The following is a 27,206-nucleotide window of genomic DNA, read 5'->3' on the forward strand; positions in this document are numbered from 1 at the left end:
TAGAGATTTTATTGATTAAACATCGTAATAGATTAAACACTGTGATTAAACAAGACACAAGTATAATGTATATTGTTCAAGAACAACTATAAAATAAAATTACTGTTTAAATGTCTGATGTTTTCTTGCAAACTTCGTTATACGAGGAGGATCTCAATGAAGACACGATCCTTGATCTGTCGTCACAAGATTTAGTTTCTGTGCCAGAAATCAATAATGAATTTTTAAGTGTAAGTATGACTTCCTTGAAATGAGAAAATTTGAGTAATTAATTCACTTAAAAATAAAGATAGATATTCTAATTTGCCTTTGCAGGTCCTCTATTTACAAAACAATAAATTAAAAACTCTGCCTGAGGAGTTTTTCCCCTCCTTACCAAATTTAAAATGGCTTGATTTAAGGAACAACCAACTCACAGACATTCCGAAATCAGTTAAAGATCATCTTTTTCTTACTCACATTTTACTACAAAACAATAAACTCACTACTCTACCCAATGAATTAGGTACAGTGACAAGTTTAAAAGTGCTTCAATTGAGCGGAAATCCGTTGATGTACCCTCCGAGAGATGTGATAAAGGCGGGAACGGAGAGTATTTTGAAGTTCCTGAATGAAAAATACATCGAGGAAGTGTTCGAAGAATCGAGGTCTTATGTCTCAGACAAGGCAAGTACCAGCGAATGTTTGGATAAGTTAGGTCTGGTGGCTCGGAGTTACAACTCAGTTATAGACGGCCCGAGAATTGCACAACACAAAACATTGTCCGTACAGTTTAGTGAGAGAGACTATATTGACGGAGAAGAAGAACTATATGGTAGAACGAAAGAGAAATGCCCCAAACTAGCCAAAAGTAGAACTAAAACGTTCCCGCCGTACTGCCAGAGTGCTAAATATCTTCGGCCAGTGGTGGTTGCTCCTAAAAAAGAGCAAGACGAGAAAATATTAGAAAGGCTACTCACACAAGCGGCTTTGAAAAAACAAAAAGATGTTATTGCAAAACGGGATAAAATTTTACAAGACAAGAGGTGAGATAAGAATTCATTTCTACCATATACTTACGTAAAAATACCTACCGACGTACTAGGTATCATCATCGTCATGATCAACCTATCGCCGGCTCACTACAGAGCACGGGTCTCTTCTCAGAGTGAAAAGGGTTTTGGCCATAGTCTACCACGCATATACCTATGAGAACTTAATGGAGAACTTTCAGGCATGCAAGTTTCCTCGCGATGTGTGATATTTATTTACTTAAAACGCACACAGCTCCGAAAAGATAGAGGGGTGCGTACTCGGGATCGAACCTCAATAGCTAAACCGGTAAAGGAGTGGACTGAAAACCGAAAGGTCGACGGTTCAAACCCCGCCCGTTGCACTATTGTCGTACCTACTCCTAGCACAAGCACTGACTCTTAGTTGAAGAGGAAACGGGAATATTAGTCATTAAACATGGCTAATATTCTTTTTTTTTTTTTAAATCTCGACCTCCGATACGAACGCGGACGTCCTAACCACTAGGCTATCACCTACTAGGTATACCTAGTATAAAATGCCTTTAGTAGGTAAGTAGGTACAGAGTTGACGCATTCCCAATTCACATACGTTAGCGGAACGATTAACGCATTATGGCTATATTAAAGTCGTTGATGTTTGCTAACGCATGGGAAATGCGTTGGTGTACTAACGGCGTAATGTATAAAAATATTTACACCTACTACAACTTATTATTATCATCATCATGATCAACCCATCGCTGGCTCACTACACAACACGGGTCTCCTCTCAGTATGAGAAGGGTTTGGCTATGGTCCACCACGCTGGGCTAAGTGCGGATTAGCAGATTTCACACACCTTTGAAAACATTATGGAAAACTCTCAGGCTTGCCGGTTTCCTCACGATGTTTTCCTTCACCGTAAAAAGTAAGTAGGTAAGTACATCCAACAGTGGCGGATTTGCTCTAAGGCCCAGTAGGCCCGGGTCTGGGGCGGCCAGATATTAGGGGCGGTCAATCTTGACCAAAAATTCACTGATGTTGTGATAAAAGTTGGCAACAAAGTAAATTCATTATGTAGTACTGAGAAAGGGGCGGCTGGTACCTACTTACTAAGTACATGGATGGCCTGGGGCCTAGGGCGGTCAAGACTGCAAATCCGCTACTGACATCCAACCATTTTCGTAGAAACATCGAGCTCTTGAAAAACTGGCGCAAAAACTACAGACACCGACAGCTGATTCTTTCGTTAGAGGACAATAAATACAAACTCATTGCTAAAAGTTACCCCTACGACACAAACCCCGAATACATGACGCTCCTAACACGCGAGGACATAGAAAAAGATCTACCCGATAAATACAAGAAACGGTTGAATAGAAAGCCTAAACCGACTGTACCGAGGAAGAGTAACAATGATGTACATCTAGCTATGAAGATAAAGGAGTTGTTTGAGAATCTGGAAGCTATTGATTTGAATAGGGAGGCCATGTCACCAAGGACTGAACAGAAAGTGCTTTTGGAGGAGATAGAAAAGGTACGTTTCATTTACTTTAGTGTTTCAGTACTTTGACAGTACCAATCATGGACATAGAATAGCTAGATGTTGCATGTTCAAACAAATAAAAATAAAAATCTTTTTTATTCGAATAAACTTTTACAAGTACTTTCGAATAGTCGGATGCATCTACCACTGGTTCGGAATGCCTTTCCTACCGAGAAGAACCAGCAAGAAACTCGGCGGTTGCTCTTGCTCTGAAATATGTGAACCAACCGTCAACCACACGTTTTAACCGACTTCCAAAAAGGTTAAAGTGATTACACCGATTATTTCAAGGTTTCTGGACCGACTTTTTTCCTACCTACGATAACGTTACGCGAGTCATTTAGAAATATTTATATTATCACAACGATTCTGTACTTATTGCGAGATTATTAAAAATCATTTTTATATTCTTTCAGATATCGGAAATTAAACAAAAATTGATGGAGCTCTCGACTACAAACTCAAGATCAGTTTCAGCAGATATTTAGGAAGGATGTTATAATTTATAACTTATAAATCATATTTTAATGTCATTTTTAGCAACTAATATTAAATCAATCAAAGCTAGTGGATCTTTTATTTCTGATTCCAATGAGGCTTTCTCATTCTGAACTACCTACTGAATATTCAATGTTCCTGATTGGTAAATAAAGGTGCGAACACATCACAGTGTCGTAGTGTCGTCGCGACAGAAGACCACGGATTTACATTTAATATCATGAAGACTAGAAGTGCACAGAAGTGATGTATTTGTAACGCAGATTGTACAAGTGAAACACATTTATTTCCTTTAATAAACTTTATTGTTGATTCATCTTAAGATGGCCGGCACCAAAAAATTTAATTGTTGTATAAATAAAGCACAGCAGTTAATCTTAAACAAAAGCGGGCAATACAATAACTAAACAATTACATGTACCTATTCCAAATTCCAGTATTTTGAATACACGGGCAAATTAATTCAAACTAATTCGATTGAAAGGTACCTACCTACTATTAGAGTGCGGATAAATCTGTAAGTTTTACACACGTAAGTAGCTTACATGATTAACTTACGTTTTTATGTAAATATCAAACTTACTAAGTAACTGATCATTATTTCGAAAGCAGTAAACAAAAGTCGATTTATTTAATTCCATTATTCGCTTATTAAACTTAATACTTACCTAATATTATTTTACAAATTTCTTATTTTAGAGCATTCCGATTTTGAGAACTTATGTCTATAGCAGAATAAATGATACTGTGATTACATAAAGCGATTAAAATTAGTGATGTAACGAATGCCATATTTTGGACATTCGCGGATGCGAATGAGAATATCTGCTACCAACATTCGCGAATGCGAATATTCAGCTTTTTTATATTTGGCGCCATTTGTCTATATGGTTTGGTGCGTTCCCTTTGTTTTTTGTTCCAAGAATAGCCGAATGATACCAAATGATAAAGAGAAGACTAATAATGTGATTACGTATGTACATAGATATTTTCTACTTACAAGAAATGCGTGAATAAGGGCATACAAAAATAAAAATGCATGTTAACCATTTTCATACTATCAAGCATCAAGTTAAGTTAGTATTAGATTTGGAATGCTAATAGCTAAGGAAATTTTTCTTGTTATAGTTTTTGCATGTCACCACGACAAGTGGTTAATGCTTGTGTTTAAGTCGTATCGGTATAAGTAAGGTACACTAAATGTGTGCGTTTGCGAGCGCTTGCTCGCGACTGATTGGTACGACATGCACGCACACTTACGCAATGTCCATGTATACGACGTAACCACAAGTAAAGTTCACTTGTCTTCATGAATTGCAAAAACTACATCAACATAATATTATCTTGAACATAGTAACGCATAAACAATTAAAACTATAATCTTTATAAGTACAATAATTACCTACAGTAACTCAAAGATAGCACTCAATCAAAGCTACCAGATTTGTGGAACGATAAGAGATAGTTTTAGCGGTATTTTTGATCACTAAAAAAACAATTAAAAAAAATCGGTCAAGTACAAGTCGTACAATAAATGTCCCGAAAATTGCTGATGCGCGTGGCCGCCATTTTAGTGATGTCAGCACTAGACTGAAGTTTCGAGCTGATGGTATATTTTTATTTCAGCTGACGTCAAAATTACGTCATATCGATGTTAATGAGACGTGGTTCCAGCGCAATAGCAATTTGCGGCACTTATATTTATTGTTGTAGCGGCAATAGAAATACACATTCTGTGATAATTTCTACTTTCTACCTAATACGGTTCACGAGATACAGCCCGCTGACAGATAGACCTACGGACGGACAGCGGAGGCTTAGAAATAGGTTTCCGTTGGCATCCATCAGGTACGGAACCCTAAAAAAGTCAATTTAAAAATGAATCGGCAAAAGTTATAATATTATCATGTACCGTAATGGGAGTAAATCAAAAATAGAGCATCTATGGCTCTAACTACTTGGTACTTTAAAACACCTTGATAAAACATGGCGGCCTCAAAACAGCTGTTCTATTTGGCGGACATATTATATACAAAGGGAAGTAACGCGAACGTTAGTTCCGTCCGAAAAGGATCCGAGTTACCCTCAAGTAGCGCCTAGCGAAGTTTCACTTCAAAAAAACTTTTACATTTTTGTTTACTTAGTCAATATTTTTTATTTGAAGCTCGGCACAACACATTCGCACCTAATGACGCTGGATTTATTACTAACATACAATACAATAGACATTAGAATTGCTTTTGCATACATATTTACAAGCATATGTGACCATTAATTAGGCTATCAATCTAGCTTCAGTTCAATCCGTTACAGTATGCAGAAGAAAATAATGTAGACCTTTAGAATGAGATTTCGGCTTTGTCTCTATAACTCTAACGTTTTGTTGCTGGTCTCAACGACAGAGACAATGCTCTACAAAACCGCTATCTCTTTCTAAAGGTCGATGTACATTATTTTCTGCCGCGTACTGTACCTGGGATTCCATCAATCAAAACTATCCAGATTTTCATCCATCAATACATCGCATGATCAAATAAGTCTTATTTTCTATACAAATATAGTAATATTGCTTAGAGAATAAACACAAATGCGTGTATACATACAATAGATACACTGGTGATAATTCGATCTAAACTGACAGGACTAAAATCATACCATTCTATATACTTCCCTACTAGCAGATTGTTTTGTGTCCTATTTTTGCGTAAACCTGAACTAGCACCATCAACTTAAGGAATAGAAGATTAATTTGGCTTATTGCGTTTATCCACCCTAAAACCCCAGGGAGTGTACTCGGAAACACGTTTCCTATACACCCTAAGGTGTGTACTCGGACATACGTTACCTATACACCCTTAGGGTGTGCACTCGTACACACGTGTCCTATAAACCCTAGGGTGTGTACTCGGAAACACGTGTCCTATTCACCCTAAGGTGCGTACTCGGACATACGTTACCTATACATCCTAGGGTGTTTACTTGGACATACGTTTCCTATACACCCTAGGGTGTGTACTCGGACATACGTCACCTATACACCCTTATTAGGGTATGTACTCGGACATACGATTCCTATTAACCCTTAGGTTGTGTACTCGGAAACACGTTTTCTATACACCCTAGGATGTGCACTCGGACGCACGTTTCCTGTACACCCTTAGTGTGTGTACTCGTACACACGTTTCCTAGTATACAACTTAGGGTGGCTGTTTTAGGGTGGATAAACGGAATAAGCGATCAACTTTACTAATTAATGCCAATTATTGCAATCAATGTAAATCGTCATTATTAAGATAGCGATTCAGATGCTGCCTTTATTATTCACATAAATTGTATACGTAAATGCGAAAATCTGAATCACTTACGCAATTCATCTAAACTATTTATTATTTACATAGATTAAAGTTGCTTAGAACGAAGAAAGAATTTCTAATAAATTCTTTACAATATTTCACGAAATATTTATTGAGAGAAGTGCCCTAGTTGAAGACCTGGACAGAGACATAGGGTACTTTCTATCCCGGAAAATTCCCTTGGGATTTGAAACCCAAATCCACACGGACGAAGTCGCTTATAATCACAAATTTCGTTTAACACATTGCTCGGAAATCTAATAAATTACATGGAAGAAACATTTTGCGGACAGCACAAATACAAATTCTTCTGCTAAAATACTTGATGGGTAAGACTTAGGGTGAGGTACGTATAGAGCGCACTCTGACTTAGCTTACAGCCGTGCTCAGAGTCGCTTAATCGTTACTTAAGTTTATTTAAAACGAGACAGAGCCTTATCTCTAACATAAATCTGTCTCGTTTTAACTCAATTTTAAGTAACGATTAGCGACTCTGAGTACGGCGATTAGACTTAAGACAGAGATAAAACGAGACAGAACTATATTATCTCTCACATAAATCTGTCACGTTTTAACTCAATCTTAAGTCAAAGTCAAAGTGCGCTTTATAGATCTCAGCCAGGCCACACGATGCGTTTCCCGTGCGTCGCGGCGCCACCGCTGTTGATTTCAGTGTTGGATGCCATATGGGCACTGCGTTGCCGCTCCGGCAGAAAGTATTGCGTTGCATCGCACCACCCCTCCTCGCCTCGTCTCTTTGGTCCCAAGTCCGTTGCGGCGCCGCACAACGTCTTAACACATCGTATGTGCATGGTACAGCGATTTATATGTAGGATGACGCACCGCCAAAGCAACGCATCGTTTGGCTTCACTCTTAAGGAAGAAAACGCTATCAATACCTTTCATATAGCTACCCTTACTTCGAATAATCGATATCCATCGTCACACATAGATCGTCTAAACTTTATTCAGTCTTTACTCACTGTTGACTAGGTACAATCTATAATATAAAAATGAATCACTAAATGTGTTCCTCATCGCAAATCTCGAGAACCGCTGAACCGATTACGCTAAATCTTTTTTATAATATTCCTCGAATTACGAGGATGGTTCTTACGGAGAGAAAAATTGAGTTCAACCTCCCCTCAATTTTCTGAACTCCACCCGAGCGAAGCCGGGGCGTGTCAGCTAGTTGAATATAAAATTTCGGAAAAAAATTATGTAGGTCGATAACTATAGAACACAAAAATTCTTTCCACACGACTGTCCAAAAATAGGAGTAGTATGTTTTCAGGGATTCATCATCATCATCCAGATCTACCCCTTATATCGTCCAACCATTTGCGTCTTTGGCGACCTGGGGCCCTTTTTGCCCTCAATTCTTCCTTTCTAAAACTAATCTTGGGAATGAGAATTGGCCTCCTCTTTGTAAACGTCCAAAAAAGCGAGCTACTTTCGAATGATAGTGGACATGAGTTCTCTGTCTTTGTGGACCATTTCCAGTACCCTAGTGTTATTTATTATACGCACAAAATAATCTTATAAAATTTTAATAGGGTATTTGACAGGTTTTTAAAAAACGCTTCCACGTTACCTAATTACTTATGTCTAAGGACTCTATAGAAAATGTACATTTTACGTTCCATTACAAGTCATATTGTGCAAGAAAAAACGAAAACAAAAAATATTATTTAAATGTCCCGCGAAAACGCTTTCCTGACAATATGGTGCCTCATATCCTCGTGACGTTACCTGCTTGTATTTATGTACGATATTCACACTACACGCAACCGTTTACAAGTAGTTGACGTCCTCAACCATTCAACCAATCACAGTCGTTTACGATCACGTAACTAAAGTAGACAAAAAGATCATTTTCTTCGTCGATTTTCTCTTATCTCGTATTTTCCTTAACTGACTAAATAGTTGGTTTCCAAAATTCATATTCAATACTGATACAGTTCTTGCATTTCATGAAGGCAAGTGGCTCATGCTTGCGTTCAAGTCGTATCATTATACGTAAGGTAAAGTAAATGTGTGCGTTTGCGAGCGCTTGCTCGCAACTGATTGGTCAGATATGCACGCACACTTACGCAAAGTCCGTGTGTACGACGTAATCACGAGTAAAGTTCACTCGCCTTCGTGAATTGCAAGAACTGTACCATCAATAGATCCTATATTTTACATGCTGTCAAATACCCTATTATCGACGTCTCCTCCGTCGTTTGTCTACGGCTAGAGTCAAGGGCCTCACGCTCGTGAGGCTGCGGTACCGCCAGCGAGGCATACAGATCGGTCTCGGGCGCTAGAAGGCACGCGCGAGGAACACGCGGCCGCCATTTCGCGAAACCTCGACAAACCCTAGCTTGTTGTAGAACTGCTGTAGGTAGTGATCCGTCGCGTTTATGCATGCATGCACGCCATTCACACCTGAAAATAAGTTGAAAGTAAAAACTTCAATACACGAAAAAAGTTTTGAAAATTACTCAAGAAATAAAAATGTATAGTGTTACGAATGCAACTCTCGAAGCTTCAAATACCTACCTACGTGTTCTCAACGTCATATTCAGTTGTTTATATACCAGTTCAGCGTGGGAACCTATATTTGTTGACTGCTTGGAAAGTTTGAGGGTTGTTTGTTTGTTTGTTTGTATCGAATTCAAGAGAAGGTTCGACAGAAAGCGGAGAATCCGTGTATAAGCGATGCCGCAGATCGACCCCGGAAAGTTCAGTGCTATCAACTGATAGCACTCGTTAACTATCGAAGTGAGTGACTAGTGAAAGCGATTCTAAGACTGTTCTCGCGTTCAGTGCAAGTGTTAATTAGTACTAATTAATGCAAGTGTTTTTTTTTGGACTTTTAGTACGGTGTGTGAATAAACTTCTTGTTTCGGAAACTGGCATTTTAATTCGAACCCCTAGCACGTAACAATAGAATAAATAAGCCCAAATATGACAATCCAAATATAGAAAAAGGTGACTGACGAATCGATCAACGCACAGCTCAAACTACTGGACGGATCGGGGTGAAATTTGGCAACACGCACTACGCACTCCAGGGTGCTAAACAGGCTAAGCCCACTAACGCCCTAGAGTGGTGGCGCAACGACAATCATACCGTGAGCACGTAGCGCGGCTAGCAGGCAGGTCAGCAGTCTGGCCGGCGACAGAGAGTCGGATCTATTCGGCAACACGCAGCACGTGAGCAGCGCCGGGTGACTGCGTACTACGCTGTCCGGCGCGCGTTCGAGAGTGCTAAACTCATGGAAGTGGCCTACGCATTCCTGGAACAAAAGATATAAACTTAAGTGCTTTGGCCACTAAAGCATTGGCCACTAAGGCTTTGCAAAAAAGCATATTATACAGTCGCTGACTATGTTGGATTTGACTCGCTCCAGCAATGCACGGGGCTGCAATGGCTTGTATAGTACGGTATAATAACATTGTAAATTGAAAAATTAAAAAGAGCAACCGCCGAGTTTCTTGCTGGTTCTTCTCGGTGGGAACGGCATTCCGAACCAGTGGTAAATTAAAACTACCTGACTATTCATAAATACTTGTAAAAAGTTTACATGAATAAAAAAACATTCTATTCTATTCTATTCTAAAAAAACTGCTTCACCCCCAAATCTGGACCTGGACCCGGGGCCCATTGCAAGACCAAGGCTCGATAAAGGCAGCGGCACGGTAGGACTAGCTCTCGAGGGGCGTACCAACGAGAATAGGGAACTATCCGTGGGTCACTGTTTATCATAGGAAAGGCATTCCGAACCAGTGGTAGATGCAGCTGACGATTCAAAAATACTTGTAAGAGTTTAATTGAATAAAAAATATTTTTATCTATTTATTGATTAAGCTGTGATAGCCTAGTGGAAAGGACGTCCGCCTTCTAATCGGAGGTCGGGGGTTCGATCCCGGGCTTTTCGGAGTTCTGTGCGTTTTAATTAAGCCGGTTTTTAGGGTTCCGTACCTCAAAAGGAAAAACGGAACCCTTATAGGATCACTTTGTTGTCTGTCTGTCTGTCCGTCTGTCTGTCAAGAAACCTACAGGGTACTTCCCGTTGACCTAGAATCATGAAATTTGGCAGGTAGGTAGATCTGATAGCTGACATTTGGGGAAAAATCTGAAAACCGTGAATTTAGGGTTAGATCACACAAAAAAAATTAAATTGTGATCATGAACTAATAATTAGTATTTTCAACTTTCGAAGTGAGTGACTATATCAAGTGGGGTATCATATGAAAGGTCTTCACCTGTACATTCTAAAACAGAATTTTATTTATTTTTATGCATCATAGTTTTTGAATTATCGTGCAAAATGTCGAAAAAATAGGACTGTAGTACGGAACCCTCATTGCGCGAGCCTGACTCGCACTTGGCCGGTTTTTTTGTAACATATGCACTGTTTACCGAGATTCGCAATAAAGAAATTTGTATTTGTCATCATCATCATCATCATCAACCAATAGACGTCCGCTGCTGGACATAGGTCTCTTGTAGGGACTTCCACACGCCACGGTCTTGCGCCGCCTGGATCCAGCGACTTCCTGCGACTCGTCTGATGTCGTCCGTCTACCTAGTGTCCTTTGTATTTGTATTTTGTGTTTATTTGAATCACAATATACTATTACCTTAGCAGCTGGAGAGAGGTCGTTTCTCTCCATGAGCTCTTTAGGATACTTGACGCACATCTCTGGTATCCACGCGATCTCTTGTTTCTTGTAGAACTCCTTGCTGTTTAGCGCTGCACATGCATAGCCCACGATTCCCCGTTTGATGGCTGAAACAATTAAAAAATAACTAGTGGTTTACCTTATATTAAACTACCTACTAGCCTAACCTTACCCTAAACTAAAACGTTGGGCCACCTGTTTTATTTAATACTAGCTGATGCCCGCGACTTCGTCCGCGTGGAATTAGGTTTTTGTAAAAATCCCGTGGGAACTCTTTGATTTTCCGCGATAAAAAGTAGCATGTCACTCTCCAGGTCTTTATCTATACCAATACAAAAAAATCACGTCAATCCGTTGCACCATTGCGACGTGATTGAAGGACAAACCAACAAACAAACACACTTTCGCATTTATAACAAGGGTACTGATGGTTTCAGTACGGTAATATTTTACTAAGGCACATGTGCATTAATATTTTGTTATGGCACAAGTGCAGTAAAATGTTTGCATGTGACCAATATGGTAGCCGAAAAAACGGGTGATTTGAGGCCGAGATTCTGTTTCGTAAAAGTATACATACCATACCGTGAAGCTGCGGTAGCCTAGTGGTTAGGACGTCCGCCTTCCAATCGGAGGTCCGGGGTTCGATCCAGGGCACGTATCTCTAACTTTTCAGAGTTATGTGAGTTTTAAGTAATATTTAAATATCACTTACTTTAACGGTGAAGGAAAACCGATAGTGAGGAAACCTGCATGCCTGAGTGTTCTCCATAATGTTCTCAAAGGTGTGTGAAGTCTACCAATCCGCACACAGCATGCGTGGGCCAAGGCCCTTCTCTCTGAGAGGAGACCCGTGCTCTGTAGTGAGCCGGTGATGGGTTGATCATGATGATACATACCATTGTGTTTGATGGGTTTAAGCTCGCAGTCCGCATCGGGGTCGTCTCCGTCGCCATCTTCGTTGTCCACATCACCAAGACCATCGTCCTCTATCACCATACACAGTTCGGGCGTCAAAGTTAGGAACGGCATCACCAATCTGTGGAATGCAATGCATTTAAAATGGGAAGTGATCAAATGGGCTGCAAATAAGGAATGTAGTAATAAAATGATATGATGTTTTGTATAATGGTAGTTTATGGGGTAGAATTCATTATTAAAGAGAATAACTTTTGAAAAGCATGATTTTTATTTATTTTTAACATAATTAATTACTAACGTCACGCTGTACAAAAAGCGAATAATGACGTCACAATGCGTAAGCGACAAATACTTTTCAATATTTTTAACATAAAAAATACTTTTCAGCAGACATTACTCTACTTTACAATACTTTATTTCAAGAAATTACTTTATTTCAAGTCGCGAGCATCATCTATTTGATATAGAGACAACTTGCATCTTGGAGACAGTGACATGGTACTTTTCATCCCAGAAAATCAAAGAGTTCCTACAGGATTTTAAAATAAAACCTGAATCCACGCGAACGAAGTCGCGGGCATCATCTAGTTTAAAATATTTGACTGGTAATCTTACCTATCTGCCGGTAGAGTTTGAAGATCGCTTGGAAACAGATCACTACAATCGGACCCGTCTCGACATGTCTTGTGGCATATTGTGCATACCTGAAAACAAATGTGTGCATTAAATTTACATTGAAAGAGAATCGAAGCAAATTTCTAAAATATTAGGTACATACTTAACTCGTAGCATATTGACTTTTATCTCCACCACGTAAAACACCTTGTTCAAATAAAAATTCGCGAAATGCGCGGGAGTTCCCGCGAAATCAGTAACTTTATCAAATGTCAAAACGCGCACATAGTATGCGAGCTACTATGAAATATTGAAATTAAACGTCACAATCATTTGACGTGCTTTTTTAGTTAAATCGATAATTTAAAATGGTTATTACACTTAAAACTAACAAAGGGCGTGGATTTTACATATTTTGGAAGATTTAATAATCACTGAGATAGAATTTATTTTTGACACAGGCAAATACCCAGTTCGCGGGAATTTTCTTTCTCGGTAGAAATTGATGAAAACATGTAAATACATTGTGGAGCTAGAAGTCAATATGCTATGTAATATTTTAGAAATTCACTTCAATTCCCTTTTAATGTTTTTTTTATAGAGATAGCGAGCAAACGAGCAGGCGGGTCACCTGATGTTAAGTGATTACCGCCGCCCATGAACATTGCCGATGCGTTGCCGGCCTTTTAGGAATTTGTTGGTCCGCCCTTTGAATAACCCCATGTTATAATCTAGTGGGAACACCGCCGATGGGAGTTGGTTCCACAGTTTTGTAAACAATGTAAATTGAGTCTTATTATGAAAAGACGACGTCTAAAGGAAGGTCTTAAAGCGATTACCGCCGCCCTATGAACATCTACAGTTTCAGAGGAACCAGTTATGCGTTGCCGGCCTTTAAGGAATTGTCTCTATTTTAATGACATGACAGGTGAGTGAGACAACTCACCGCTTCCTCGTCGGCGGGTGTATAGGGTCGCACGTTGAGGGGCAGGCCGGTGGGCATACAGTGCGGCCTCAGGGCGTCGCCACTGCACTCCACGGGCAATAGTCTCCGAAGGTCAGCCGTCAGACCGCCTCGGAAAACCCACGGTTCTTGTGCCCCACTTTCAAAAGCTTCGCGCCAGCCTTTCGAGAACCCTGTACGCGAAATTTGAGAAATAAAACAAAACATTCGGAGTTGCTAAATCATCAGCAAACACCAGCAACTAGAACACTTTATGATGTTTGATTTCGTTAAAATGTGATTCGACAGTCACATATTCGTGCACAAGCAATTGCTATGCTAGTTTAGTTGGTAAATCCCCATTTGGTGCAAGGGACGACCTCCCTGGCGCAGTGGTGAGCGCTGTGGTCTTAATAGTGGGAGGTCCCGGGTTCGATTCCTGGCAGGGGTTTGGAATTTTATAATTTCTAAATTTCTGGTCTGGTCTGGTGGGAGGCTTCGGCCGTGGCTAGTTACCACCCTACCGGCAAAGCCGTGCCGCCAAGCGATTTAGCGTTCCGGTACGATGCCGTGTAGAAACCAAAGGGGTATGGGTTTAATAAAAACTGCCATACCCCTTCCAGGTTTGCCCACTATTATCTTAGACTGCATCATCACTTACCACCAGGTGAGATGGCAGTCAAGGGCTAACTTGTATCTGAATAAAAAATAAAAATAAAAGTGTTGTATTAGTGCTATTCTAGTCATAGTGGATATGTATATACTTACATGTATAAGTCCCATGTGTGTAGGTCGCTATGCTGGGAGGGAATTTCCCAAGTTCTGTAACAAGTGATTTTTTTATTGTATGACACATAACTCTCTGGCGTCATATGACGGAGTTCTAGAGAAGAATGCCATCACGTGACGCCGAGATAAGTATTGCTCACCAAGCCTTCTTCGTTGGTATTCACCAGAGTACAGTGTGAACATAGCTAAAGAGAGGGGGGGGGAGAGGGAAAGAGATGGGGGAAGAGAGGGGGAGAAAGAGAGAGGGGGAAGGAGAGAGACAGGGAATGGGGGAAGAGAGGGGGAGAAAGAGAGAGAGAACAAGAGAAAGAGCAAGAGGGCGAGAGACAGATAAAGAGAGCAAGAGCGAGAGACATAGTGCAAAAGAAAGAAAGAGCGAGAGGGAGATAGCTATTCGTAATAAAGATGGGAATACTCACCATCAGAAGGCGTGTAGCAATGCCAACACAGCACATATATGTCCCACTGGTAAGGCCGCAACTCCGCGTGCAGTTCTCTGTTGGGCGCGCACGCGACCCTCCGCGCGAGGCGCTTGGTCCGTCCCGCTCACTACGAGAAGCGACATAAGCGACGACGCCATTCGCTTGTCTGTGAAAAGTTTAGCATAAATACTTACCGAGCCACCGTAAGAAGGCTTGTAGCAATGCCAACACAGCACATATAGGTCCCACTGGTAAGGCCGCAACTCCGCGTGCAGTTCCCTGTTGGGCGCGCACGCGACCCTCCGCGCGAGGCGCTTGGTCCGTCCCGCTCACTACGAGAAGCGACATAAGCGACGACGCCATTCGCTTGTCTGTGAAAAGTTTAGCATAAATACTTACCGAGCCACCGTAAGAAGGCTTGTAGCAAAGCCAATACAGCACATAGGTCCTACAGATACGGCCGCAGCTCCGCGTTCAGTTCCCTGTTGGGCGCGCACGCGACCCTCCGCGCGAGGCCCCTGGTGCGTCCCGCCCACTACGAGAAGCGACATAAGCGACGACGCCATTCGCTTGTCTGTGAAAAGTTTAGCATAAATACTTACCGAGCCACCGTAAGAAGGCTTGTAGCAAAGCCAATACAGCACATAGGTCCCACAGATACGGCCGCAGCTCCGCGTTCAGTTCCCTGTTGGGCGCGCACGCGACCCTCCGCGCGAGGCGCCTGGTGCGTCCCGCCCACCACGAGAAGCGACGTAAGCGACGACGCCACTCGCTTGTCTGTGAAAAGGTTACCCGAACTTTGGGTATAAATTAAAAAAATACCTATTTTACAATATTGTTTTTATATATGAAATAAGCACCGGTAATTTGAAATTATTAATAGTTATTTTTTCATCTCAGTACCAAAGATATTTTTTTTTTAATGAAAGATTTTTTTGTGGTGAGGAATCTGCGTGGAAAAGTCCGTTTCAGCTTTATTGAATAAACAGTTAGTCAAGTTTGTTAAATTATAAATATTATGGTGTGTTGGGCCGTTAAGAAAGTATAAAACAGGTGGCCCGAACTCACAGGACCTGAGGTTTTAGTTCGGGTTGTATAAACCACTTGGGCTGTGCGTTGATAGAGCAGTAAGTCAGTCAGTCACCTTTTCCTTTTTTATATTTAGATACTTACTTCTGGTTTGTTCCCTCTAGGCAGTATGCTAGTCGCGTGAGTAGTTAGCCAGTAGAAGTCGTGCATCATTCGCAGACCTCTGGAGCCGTGCTCGAATGGCAGGTAGAACAGATCGCACAGCAGTAGCAGATCGTCTGTCGTGAGCGCGTCCGGTTCTAGCGAAGACTCATCGACTGGCCTAAAGTTCAAAATTCTGTTTATTCACATTTATCTTCTAAACTATTTTACCCCCTCAGGGTTTGAATTTTCAAAAATCCTTTCTTAGCGGATGCCTACGTCATAGTAGCTGTATATGACGCTGTTAATTTTTCAATTTTCTAGTTTCTTTTTGTATCAATTGCCTCAAAATTTGCCCTAAAATAGAATTACGACTCTTGAAAAATCATTTTCAAGAATCACTATTTCTGAGATAAATCGATTAAAAATTTTAGAAAAGTTGTGTCACGGGCCATGGCTCAGTGATGTATTAAAGAGGTAATTGGCATGCGTATCATGAAGAACAACGTTATCGTACTCAGACGTAAGAAGGTATGCTTCACTTCATCATGATCATGATCAACCCATCACCGGCTCACTACAGAGCACAGGTCTCCTCCCCGAGTGAGAAGGGTTTTGGCCATAGTCTACCACGCTGGCCAATTCGGATTGGCAGACTTCACACACCTTTGAGAACATTATGGAGAACTCTCAGGCAAGCAGGTTTCCTCACGATGTTTTCCTTCACCGTTAAAGCAAGTGATATTTTAATTAATTAAAAACGCACATAACTCCGAAAAGTTAGAGGTGCGTGCCCGGGATCGAAGCCCCGACCTCCGATTGGGAGGCGGACGTCCTAATCACTAGGCTACTAAAACACACACATGCTTCACTTACTCATCAGTTACTTCGCCCGTTTCCGTGGATTCTACCATCATGTCAGCGCTCAACGGACTGTTGCTAGGCTCCACTTGCATTGAACCATTCTGAAATAGTATAAGACTGTAGACAATCTAGAACCATTAAAACATACGAACATATGCAGCAAATGGACATATAGATTTATAAAAAAAAAAATGTAAATGAACAATTCTTTATAGTACGCGTGAGATGGCAATAGCCATAGGCCCGATAGCCATCTCGACCTGTCGCGTTTTTTATAAATTACAATGTGATGTATTGTAATTTACAAATTACAATGTGTTTGACCTTTAAAATTATCATAAGTGATATTCATTAAAAATATATGCATATGCCGGCTCAAAGCTCTGATAAAAAAGTGAGTTTGAGCTGGCTTATAGGTACATATCTACATTTATTTATTTACAATGTGATAAATTGTAATTTATTAATCAGTAAATAGGTAATCTTAAAGAATATAATCGATATACAACGCAATGCAAAGAGAAAACTCTCAATACAAATTTTTAGATCATAAATGAACAAAATTGGAACAAAAAATCTTTAAACATTATATATACATAGTTAATTACAGAAACATCAAATTAAAGGCGAGTCGCAGGGAGCCGCTGAATTCAGGCGGCTCAAAATCGTGGCGTACGATCGTGGAAGTCCCTACAAGTAACCTATGTCCAGCAGTGAACGTCTATCGGTTGATGATGATGATGATGATAATCAAATTAAAGATACATACCTCGCTCAGTTGTTCATGCATGATAACATCGGAGTCAGTGGCCGCGTTGGAAGGAGGATCAACGTCCAATGGCTCCAACACTGGCCGTGTTGGACTCAGCGTTTGTGGAGTATCTGAAATTCACTTATGTGGTTAAGGAATACAATCAACCATTCTCTACGTGATCAAATCAGAAATGAGGAGATCCGTAGGAGAACTGGAGTAACCGACATAGCTCAACGGGTTGCGAAGCTGAAGTGGCAATGGGCAGGGCACATAGTTCTAGTATATAGTACATAGTAGTAGAGCCTGGTAGAGATCGCTAATTAGCGATAAGGCCGCCTTTTGTATCTTCCTTCTGTCTGTGTTTTTTATTCTTTAATGTAATCCTTGTTGGACAAATAAAGTGTATTTATTATTATTATTATTATAGTTTGGAAAACCGATATATGTTGGGGAATAACAATGACATATGGAAATAAATAAGAGAAAAATAACATACATATAATATAATACATAAATAAATACCTCCAACACTCATATCCCCATTCTGCTGCAGTTCACCCACCGGTTCAACATCATCAACAATAATCTGATCATCTTCATCCTTACCCTTTTTCATATGTTCTATAAAACTAGGCGATTCCAACACACTATCATTCGATACAGAGTCGTTAATATCGATTTTATCAGCCATCGTTTGATCTGGTTCGATTTTTCCTCTGTGCTCGACATCGATAGCTTTCAATCCCATGAGTGGTACGGGTAGGGTTGAAACGGGTATTTCTGATGGGAGGGACATGTTGGAATTGGCTATCGGTATTATGGGGTTAGGTATGGATTCGTTGAGGATCACTTTGGTGGGTGAAACTAGGGAATTCATAACAGGTGTAGGTACTGGGTTGAAAGTTTCTATTGGTGATATCTGAAACAAAACAATCAATTAACTTTAGAAACTGCATCTGATTTTGTGATTAGTGTAGCTTTTGTGCTTTAGTATAGCATACTGTAATATACTATAGTAGATTGTTCTGTAATGTATTATTAATATACTGTTCTGTAATGTACTGTAGTATAAAGTATTGGTCTGTAATATATTGTAGTAGATTGTACTGTAGTGTGTTGTTTTGTAATGTCCTGTAGTATATTTTTCTCTATCACTAGTGGAGGTTAATGGTAAATGCAGTGTGTAGACTAGTGCTGCTGACAAGCGACATACAAATGTTGACAGAGGGCAGATGTTGCTGTATTGTTGTGTATCTGGCTGTAGTGCTGCACCGTATTGATTTGTAATGTGTTGTAGTGTATTTATTGTTCTGTAGTGTACTGTAGTGTATTATTCTGTAATGGCATGTAATTCATTGTTCTGTAAATTGTTATCTTATTACTCACCCCAGTAGACATCAGGGCGATCAGGCGTGGCGGAGCACATATCGGCTAGCGCCTGCAGCTGGCTAGTGTTCACAGTAGGGATGGCGGGCGCGAGATCCGCAGTACTAGTGGTAGCCGTGCTACTAGTGGCCGTCATCAGCGACATGCAAGTGTTGACGGACGGCAGGGGTATTCCAATGTGATGTGTATGGTGTATCTATTGTACTGTGTAATGTATTGTAGTATTGTCCTGTAAGTATTGTTCTGTAATGTATTACTCACCCCAGTAGACATCATAGGGCGATCGGGCGTGGCGGAGCACACATCGGCTAGCGCCTGCAGCTGGCTAGTGTTCACAGTAGGGATGGCGGGCGCGAGATCCGCAGTACTAGTGGTCGTCGTGCTACTAGTGGCCGTCATCAGCGACATGCAAGTGTTGATGGACGGCAGGATCGGTATTATGGGCACTGGAGGCGCTGTAACAAATGGCAGCTTCATACTAGACAATGAATGTGCGCTTTCACGCATAACTGAGGAACTACATTTCTAATTCGAACCGCTAGGATTTGATTTCAGTTTTCCCCTCCAATTATAATATGGGTACCTTCAAGTCGTCTTTTAGGCAAGCGCACTCCATCTTTAGGCTGCATGATCACTTGTCACCAGGTCTGATTGCAGCCAAGCGCTAGTCTATAAATTTTAAAGTAAACTACATAGCAGGGCATATTATCAATTAAAAATTTCTGCCATATTGGTTTTGAAATGGCGTTTCTTTCGGAATAAGCATTCCAAAAAGCCTCGAAAAGAATACAATCAAAATTAAAATAAGTCTGATTGAAAAAGCGTCAGTCTAGAGATAGGTACTACGTGCCAGAACGACTAAAAACAAGAATTAAAGTTGCTTAATACCATTTATATGGTCCCTGCATATTACCTCTCAGACCCTGTACAATTGCATTGGTTTAAACATCTCCTTTGTACGACTTTATGTCTCTTTAGACTGTGCTAATACTCTTGAAAATACCACCAACAGTGTATTTATTTTTTATTTATGAACAAATTCCTTACCAGCAATAGGTGTTTGAGGTTTAATAACAGGCCCCTGCGCTGCCTTCGGTATAGAGAATTCAGGCAGCCAATCATTGATTGCTTGTCTACAATAAATAACATCCATGATATAGTTAAGCACCTGAAGAGTGGCATACATTACTTTTTATGTCAGAAAATTAAAGAGTTCCCACAGGATTCTACAAATCTAAATCCACGCGGGTAAATTGTCTGTTAGAGTATATGTTATAAATATAAATTTAAAAAAAATCAAATAGTTGTAGCATACCTGAGCGCTTGTCTGTGGTGGTAGACATGTTTTCCCAACGACATGGGCAAGTCGTCCTCACACACACCCTGCTCGCTCTCTCGCTCCAACTTTATGTCCCACGATACTGCTTCCACTGAGGAATTACATGAACACATCACTTTCTCCTTTTAAATATTATCCATACTAATAAAATAAATGCGTAAGACTGCCTGTATGTTACATTTTCATGGCCCATCCACTTAACCGACATTTGATACATAGAGATAGATTGCATTCCAGAGATAGAATTAAATTAATTTTTATTCCCGGAAAATCAAAGAGTTCCCACTGGATTTTTATGAACCCAAATCCACGTGAAGGAAGTCGCGAGCAACATCTTGGACATAAGTTATTTTATCCTGGAAAAACAAAGAGTTCCCACGGGATTTTTAGGAACCCAAATCCACGTGAAAGAAGTCGCGAGCAACATCTTGGACATAAATTATTTTTATCCTGGAAAATCAAAGAGTTCCCACAAGATTTTTAAGGACCTAAATCTACGTGAAGTAAGTCACGGGCAACATTTAGGATACAAGCTACTTTTTATCCTGGAAAATCAAAGAGTTCCCACTGGATTTTTGGCAATCTAAATCGACATGATCTAGTACAGCACGCGGCAGATAGTAATGTACATCGGCTTTATAGAGTGTTGTCTCTGTCACTCATACCTATATGACGTTTTGTCGGTCTCAACGACAGAGACAATGCTCTACAAATCTGCTATTTTGTTCTAAAGGTCGATGTACATTACGTTCTGCCGCATACTGTACATTAGTAATTATTGGAAACTTACTGTGTGTGGGTGCATCTAAACTACACCGCGCCCAGTGCGCCAGCGTCCATATAGGTAGCATGTTGGCGTTGTATTCACAATTGGGGTTGGAAAGTACGCCGCGCAAGAGCGGTATCAGTTCTGGTGATCTACCACAGTAGGGGCCTGAAAAGACAGATGACAGAATGAAAGATGTTTAAAGGAATTGTCATTTTACACAATCACGTTAGTTAAATTCCTCATGTAAAATTGCTAATAAATTTCGACAGGCGCTTGAATATAAAGAGTTTTTAATTTTTAAATTACTTTGTAACCGTTTACTGCATCTGGTTATGCTTTTAGTGCGTATAAGTACATTCCTAGTACATTGCTACGATAGTCATTTCACATTCAGATAGTTAGTCATTTGTTCAGATTTAGATACACCCGCCATTCTGATATCAGGCTGGCTCACTTACTTTTTTATAATAACTTCGGTTTTAAAATAGTACATTCCTTTAAATTTTACGTACATTCGGTTCATTGCTCTCACGCACAAAGCATGATCATTTATAGACATGCACCCGCCATCCTGATGCAGACGTAATTTTTAAATAAAGTCTGGCACCGATTCCGTTGTCTTTCTCTAAACTAAATTTAGAGTATCTGCATCCTTTTCTATTTAACAATGCTAAAATGGGACAGAACATGAACTTTACACTTAAAGACTCTAAATTTTAGTGCACGCTACAAATTTAAACAGTAGGCTCGCGACTGTGCGCTAAAATCACGGGTTTACCATCTAAAAATAAAATTTAAAACTGTCAAACTGTGTCTGTCCTTTTCATATTAGATTAGTAAGAAGAGTATGCGAATACTCTAAAATTAGGTTGTGCTCAGAATCAGTACCATTATCAACGTTGTTTTCTTACCTAAGAAAATTCTCTTCTGGTCGTAATCATTGGCGTGCAAGTTATCCCATATGACCGGCGGTCGGCGCAACACTTGAGTAATTTCCTCTATGCATTCTGTTGTTAGAACTTTTGATATCACTTTCGGGCCTGAAATAAAAATATTCTTCGGAGTCAAATTCCATTTGCAGTTACCTATTATTTATATCTCCACTAGCTGATGCCCGCGACTTCGTCCGCGTGGAATTAGGTTTTTAAAAATCCTGTAGGAACTCTTTGATTTTCCGGGATACAAATTAGCATATGTCACTCTTCCGGTCTTTATCTATACCCATGCAAAAAATCACGTCAATCCGTTGCACTGTTGCGACGTGATTGAAGGACAAACCAACAAACAAACACACTTTCGCATTTATAATAAGGGTACTGATGCTCCACTGACACATTCTCAATTTGTGATAGAGTGACTCTGTCAAAGACCATGTTCTGCAGCCATAAGGTAGAAATAGTATTATGTAAGAGTTGAAAAGTTTTATTTCTATCTTTATGGTATACTAGCTATAGTTAAAGACCCTGGAGAGTGACATAGGCTACTATTTATCCCGGAAAATCAAGGAGTTCCCACAGGATTTTAAAAACCTAAATACACGCGGACGAAGCTAGTAAGTGATAAAGACTTTATATTTGTATTTGTAATAAAGGCTTTGTATTGTACTCATGAGATCACAGTCAAGTGTGTCATAAAATAAATAAGAAAAATCTTACCAGTCCACATAATATCAATCTCCTGGGATAATTTAGTACCAAGAGTGTTGAGGTACTCTGAGCTGATGACCGTGGGGACGGCTCGCGTGGAACAGTACTGTGTGGGACACAGCAGGAATTTAGGGCAGCCCAAGTGTTGGTGGATTTCATTAGTCACTGAAACCTGGTGGACAAAACCATGCATCATCATATTAATTTTAAAAGATATAAAGGCCTTTGGAATGAAATTTCGGCTTTGTAGAGCGTTGTCTGTCACTCAAATCTATACAACGTTATTCCGGTCTCAACGACAGAGACAATGCTCTACAAATCTGCTATCTCCTTGTCAGTATTTTCTGTTAAACTAAGACTCAAAATCTTGTTCACAGCCGAGTTGTATGCTGGAGCATCTGAACCCACTGCGTTTTTATCCTAAGAAAACTCCTGCCATTATATTCACATTTAAATCTACTTTTAGTATTCTATTTAAAAGAAATACATTTATTAAGTCTTTTCTTATGAGAGAGTGTGGAAGAGAGAGTGAGAGAGAGAGAGAAAGAGAAAGAGAGAGCGAGAGAGAGGGAGAAGAGTCAACACGAACTTTAGACCACAAATGCAGACTGAACTGCCCTTTATTGTGTCGTAACAGAAGTCATTATTTACTTAAATTACGTCTTTGAATTATGAGACTGCTGTACCTGGAAGGTACTATTAATTATTAAGTATTCTGAGGCTACAGTTACCTGTGCATGTGCAAAGCTTTGGAATATCTGCTTGTCTGCTTCACTCATCTCAGGCTCGATATCGTCAAACAACAACGCAAAACACATGCATCCGAATTGAGAGACCTATGAACAAATAACACTCATTCTTACTATTGTAGAGGCATGCAACCTCTTCTGTTATGATGATGACACTTGGCTGTCTGGCAGCTGTGAAGTTTTCTGGAAGAGGGCATTCTCTTAAATACCATCATCACGTCGTCTTCTATTGTATTAGTTTCGCGATCCGATCATTAATGTAAATACAGTCGACAGCTATATAATATCGTAAATGTGAGTCGTATAATATCTTGTGAATACACAAATGTAAGCAGTGTTTTCATTGCTACACTATAATTATTTAACTCTTTGCTTTATGGAATCATTATCCATCCATCCCAGGCGCAACATTGAGCTAGGGCCTCTTCTTAAATGCGAAGTGCGGAATGATAGACTTCAGACGCTACTGAGAACATTATGGAGAACTCACACGCATGCAGGTTTGTTCCCAATGTTTTCCTTCACCATTTAAGCAAATGATATTTAATTACTTAAAATACTACATAGCTCTGTTAGAGGTGTATCTCCAGGTGTGTCCAGGATTGAACCCGGAATGTCTTAATTGGGTATTAGACTACATCAAAAATATAATAATTATATCTCAGTGATTATTAAACAGTCCTTAATAAATCCTTTGTTAGTTTTAAATGTAATAACCATTTTAAATAATCGATTAAACTAAAAAAAGTACGTCATTGTAATGTGACGTCACATTCCAGTATTACATAGAATATATTTATAGAGCGCACTTTGACTTTGCTCAGACTTAAGTTTGAGTTAAAACGAGACAGACTTATGTGAGAGATACAGCTCTGTCTCATTTTAACTCTGTCTGAAGTCTAAAAAAGAAAAAAAGCTTGAACAAAGGCTAAGAATATTCAAACAAGAACAAAGGGTACACTTGTTGGCAACGATAGTTCCGATTTTCACCACGCGCCAAGATAGCCTTGTAGCAATTTTCTATTAAAATGAGCCACATATTTAAGGAGACCCTACAGACCCCTATAAGGTTTACGGACAGTTGGTTTCCATATACCTACTGAATTATTGTGGCTATAAGAAGTATGTTATTATGTTTATATGTTTTTTAACAGTAAAGAATTTCGATAATATGATAATATGGATAGTCTGCAGTAGGTGATATTACCTGTTCCAATTTTCTTTTTAAAGTAGTTATTTCTTTCTGGCTACTATAAGTTATGTCAAGTCCTGGAGATAGAGCATAGCAGAATGTTATTCCGTGCGACTTGGCCTCCGTTATGAGAGATGTCAGGTGCTCCGCTTCTTCCACAGTGTAGAGTTCTCGCCAGTACGCACGATGCTTGTAATCGTCTTTTGGAGCATAGACGTACATGTCTAGACCCCATTTTTTTAGCCTACAAATACATGGTAATGATACAAAGGTGTGATATGTAATAACAAAGTTGCATAGAGGCATCCGGCTGAGTGTTTGGACTTCAGTTGCCCACAAAATGGCTATTAACAAATTAACAATTTTGACCATTGAAGCATAACATGTGACCTATTCTGAATAAATAATTTGACTTTGACTTAGTAAATTTTAACAAATTTTAGTGAAGTGTATTTAGTCATTCAGAAATATTTTAAGGAATCTTTACTTTAATTTGTTATCCCTTTTGTAACTCTGGTAATTGTACGGTATTTGAATGGAGTGTTTACTTTTAAATGATTTAACATAGTTGCCCATGATAGAAAAATCTGTATTTATTATAGTTTTTAAGTTTGTGTGTTAAAAACGCTAGTAAGCTTTTAATTAAAAATAATAATAATAAACTGAACCAATGGCTAAATATGTTCTCTGAGGCAAGGAGGAAAAGGTCACCCATCCAGTTCCCAACTTGAGTCAGTATTGCTTAACCAGTGTATTTGTTGTAACTAGGCCACATAACTCCCATGTCAACTTGATTGAAAGCGCTTTCCTAAATACTTATAGTATTCTGATAAGAATTTTAGAAATTAAAATAGTTCATTTTATTTGACAAGTTGACAGTATAACTAGAAACACTTGACTTACTTTTGGAATAGATCTTTCCTCTGCTCAGTGGTCCACGGGCGACCGTAGAAGCCTGCAAGTTACAACAGATCATAGGTCATTCACACCGATCATCAAACAGCTACCTATCCCAGCGTGCATGTATATTGTATAGGTACAACCTAATGGTGCTTTTGTTATCCAAAAATAAACGTACCTTCCACGACGCCGCATATGAAGTCTTTTCGTTTAGAATTTTGTTCGTCTGAAGAGCTTTCAGTCATATTAGTATTCTAATAATTTAATACAATGTAAAAAATGAATTAAAAAACCAGTAACTATCACAAGCACAGATCTCAAGTTACTACTTTGATCTTGAGCTGCAGATTGGTAAAAATTAAATAACTGTAACGAATTCTTGAAATATCAAGCACTCGGTTTAGGTGTAAGTTGGTCAATTTATACGCAAATCGCAATGCAAAAATTTGAGAAATCTCAAACTCCAAGAATTTTAATTTTTCGACCATAGACCCACCGACCAGAAATAAAAGACGACAGCACAGATTATTAATTTTTGACCACTTGACACCTTCTTGACACAGACCACTGACCAGTAAATAAACACAGACAAACCATTAATTTTAGAAAATGCTTCTATAAATCTATGGTTAAACCACAGATTAATGATAAAAATTTAATCAGCTTCATGGCTCTGGATTCTAGTATAACAAAAATCAACCAAAATATAGTCTTTTCCCACTTGATCTAAATCTAACAAGGAATAAACTGCTCGCTAACGAGAGAAGAACAGTAAATAGCCGTGTTTGTTTGCTCCTCTTTGTGCGCATGTGCGAGATTCGTGCATGTGCAGTTGCTTCAACTTAAAAAAGTAGCACTTGTCAGAGACTCTGCTTGAAGCGTAGAAAGAATAATAGGTAGATGTAAGTACCTACTGTGTAACCGCGTATGAGATAGCTATAGCACGACGTAACGATGAATAACACGACAATTATTACCATTGTTTAGTAGTCAATATTTGTATTACCCGATCAACAATATAATGTATTAAACGTTTTTTATGTGAAAATAAGTAAATAACTCATGAGAAATACAATCACGCCACGAATTCTCAAAGTTTGTTTTGCAACTTCTTGTATGTATTCTTGAAAAAAAACCAGTTACACGATAAGGGACAAAAAAATAGGTTAGCTGCGTCTCTGTTTATTACATTAGTAACTTTATGTGTGCTCTCTTTTTAGTGCGAATGAGAAAGCAAACGTTCCTGCATCTACCTTTATTACTCTATCTACGGCTTGAAGTGACATTTGCTTTAAGCTTTAAGCACAAACACCAACGAACACGAACCGCACACATGCACACAAAGAGGAGCAAACGAACACGACTCATAAGCCCATACAAAAAAAACCAAAGAGCTTATACACGAACATCACGAATACGCTAGCGCCACTGGGGATTTTCTTAGAAACTAATTTGGGCAGGATTTTTAAAATCACTGTAAAATAGATTAGGTGGGTAGTACCCAAGGTAAGTACCCTACGTACTGTAGTAGTACTTCCAAATTCTTTGCGAAGAAATATGATCAGCAGTGTCATAAAAACTCGTACCTACTCGTATTATACCTGATCGAACGTGCGGCGTCATTCAAAGTTTTCCCACTAGAACGCCCAACATTTTGTCGGGCTCATGGTCGGGCCCCGGTCCC

The 27,206-nt window shown here is 39.5% G+C and overlaps 2 protein-coding genes across 4 annotated transcripts; one reads left to right on the forward strand and one right to left on the reverse strand.

Moving 5' to 3' along the window:
• Positions 1-110: 110 nt before the first annotated feature.
• LOC117993686 (leucine-rich repeat-containing protein 27-like) lies at positions 111-3,032 on the forward strand. Its single transcript, XM_034981495.2, has 4 exons — positions 111-230; positions 316-1,025; positions 2,181-2,529; positions 2,955-3,032. Exons 1-4 carry the CDS (start codon positions 111-113, stop codon positions 3,024-3,026), a joined length of 1,251 nt encoding a protein of 416 aa, XP_034837386.1. The 3' UTR covers positions 3,027-3,032.
• A 286-nt stretch (positions 3,033-3,318) lies between these two features.
• On the reverse strand, positions 3,319-26,018 carry Oga (O-GlcNAcase). Of its 3 annotated transcripts, none has more exons than XM_069506756.1 (22): positions 25,701-26,018; positions 25,526-25,577; positions 24,638-24,866; positions 23,413-23,517; positions 22,691-22,853; positions 21,947-22,075; positions 21,057-21,200; positions 20,243-20,357; positions 19,975-20,060; positions 19,189-19,373; positions 18,064-18,460; positions 17,557-17,669; positions 16,800-16,888; positions 15,927-16,104; positions 15,356-15,530; positions 14,311-14,364; positions 13,546-13,736; positions 12,600-12,688; positions 11,963-12,102; positions 11,022-11,170; positions 9,508-9,673; positions 3,319-8,819 (listed from the first exon to the last, which is right to left on the reverse strand). In XM_069506756.1, the coding sequence occupies exons 1-22, from the start codon at positions 25,765-25,767 to the stop codon at positions 8,695-8,697; spliced, it is 3,141 nt and encodes a 1,046-aa protein (XP_069362857.1). In that variant the 5' UTR covers positions 25,768-26,018; the 3' UTR covers positions 3,319-8,694. The 3 variants fall into 3 exon arrangements, with proteins under 3 accessions (XP_069362857.1, XP_069362858.1, XP_034837403.1); XM_069506757.1 differs by having other exon boundaries at positions 18,148-18,460; positions 19,189-19,382; XM_034981512.2 differs by having other exon boundaries at positions 19,189-19,382.
• Between the last annotated feature and the right edge of the window lie 1,188 nt (positions 26,019-27,206).

This window comes from Maniola hyperantus, chromosome 24, assembly GCF_902806685.2.
Source record: "Maniola hyperantus chromosome 24, iAphHyp1.2, whole genome shotgun sequence".
Classification (NCBI taxonomy): Eukaryota; Metazoa; Arthropoda; class Insecta; order Lepidoptera; family Nymphalidae; genus Maniola; species Maniola hyperantus.

Bases quoted from the DNA above. Each gene is read 5' to 3' on its own strand.
- LOC117993686 (XM_034981495.2), top strand. From the start codon at position 111: ATGTCTGATGTTTTCTTGCAAACTTCGTTATACGAGGAGGATCTCAAT. The intron at 1,026-2,180 runs GTGAGATAAGAA...CCATTTTCGTAG, and splicing joins AAAATTTTACAAGACAAGAG to AAACATCGAGCTCTTGAAAA. The intron at 2,530-2,954 runs GTACGTTTCATT...ATATTCTTTCAG, and splicing joins TTTTGGAGGAGATAGAAAAG to ATATCGGAAATTAAACAAAA.
- Oga (XM_034981512.2), bottom strand. From the start codon at position 25,767: ATGACTGAAAGCTCTTCAGACGAACAAAATTCTAAACGAAAAGACTTC. The intron at 25,578-25,700 runs GTACGTTTATTT...TGTAACTTGCAG, and splicing joins CATATGCGGCGTCGTGGAAG to GCTTCTACGGTCGCCCGTGG. The intron at 14,365-15,355 runs GTAAGTATTTAT...CACTTGTTACAG, and splicing joins AGCCTTCTTACGGTGGCTCG to AACTTGGGAAATTCCCTCCC.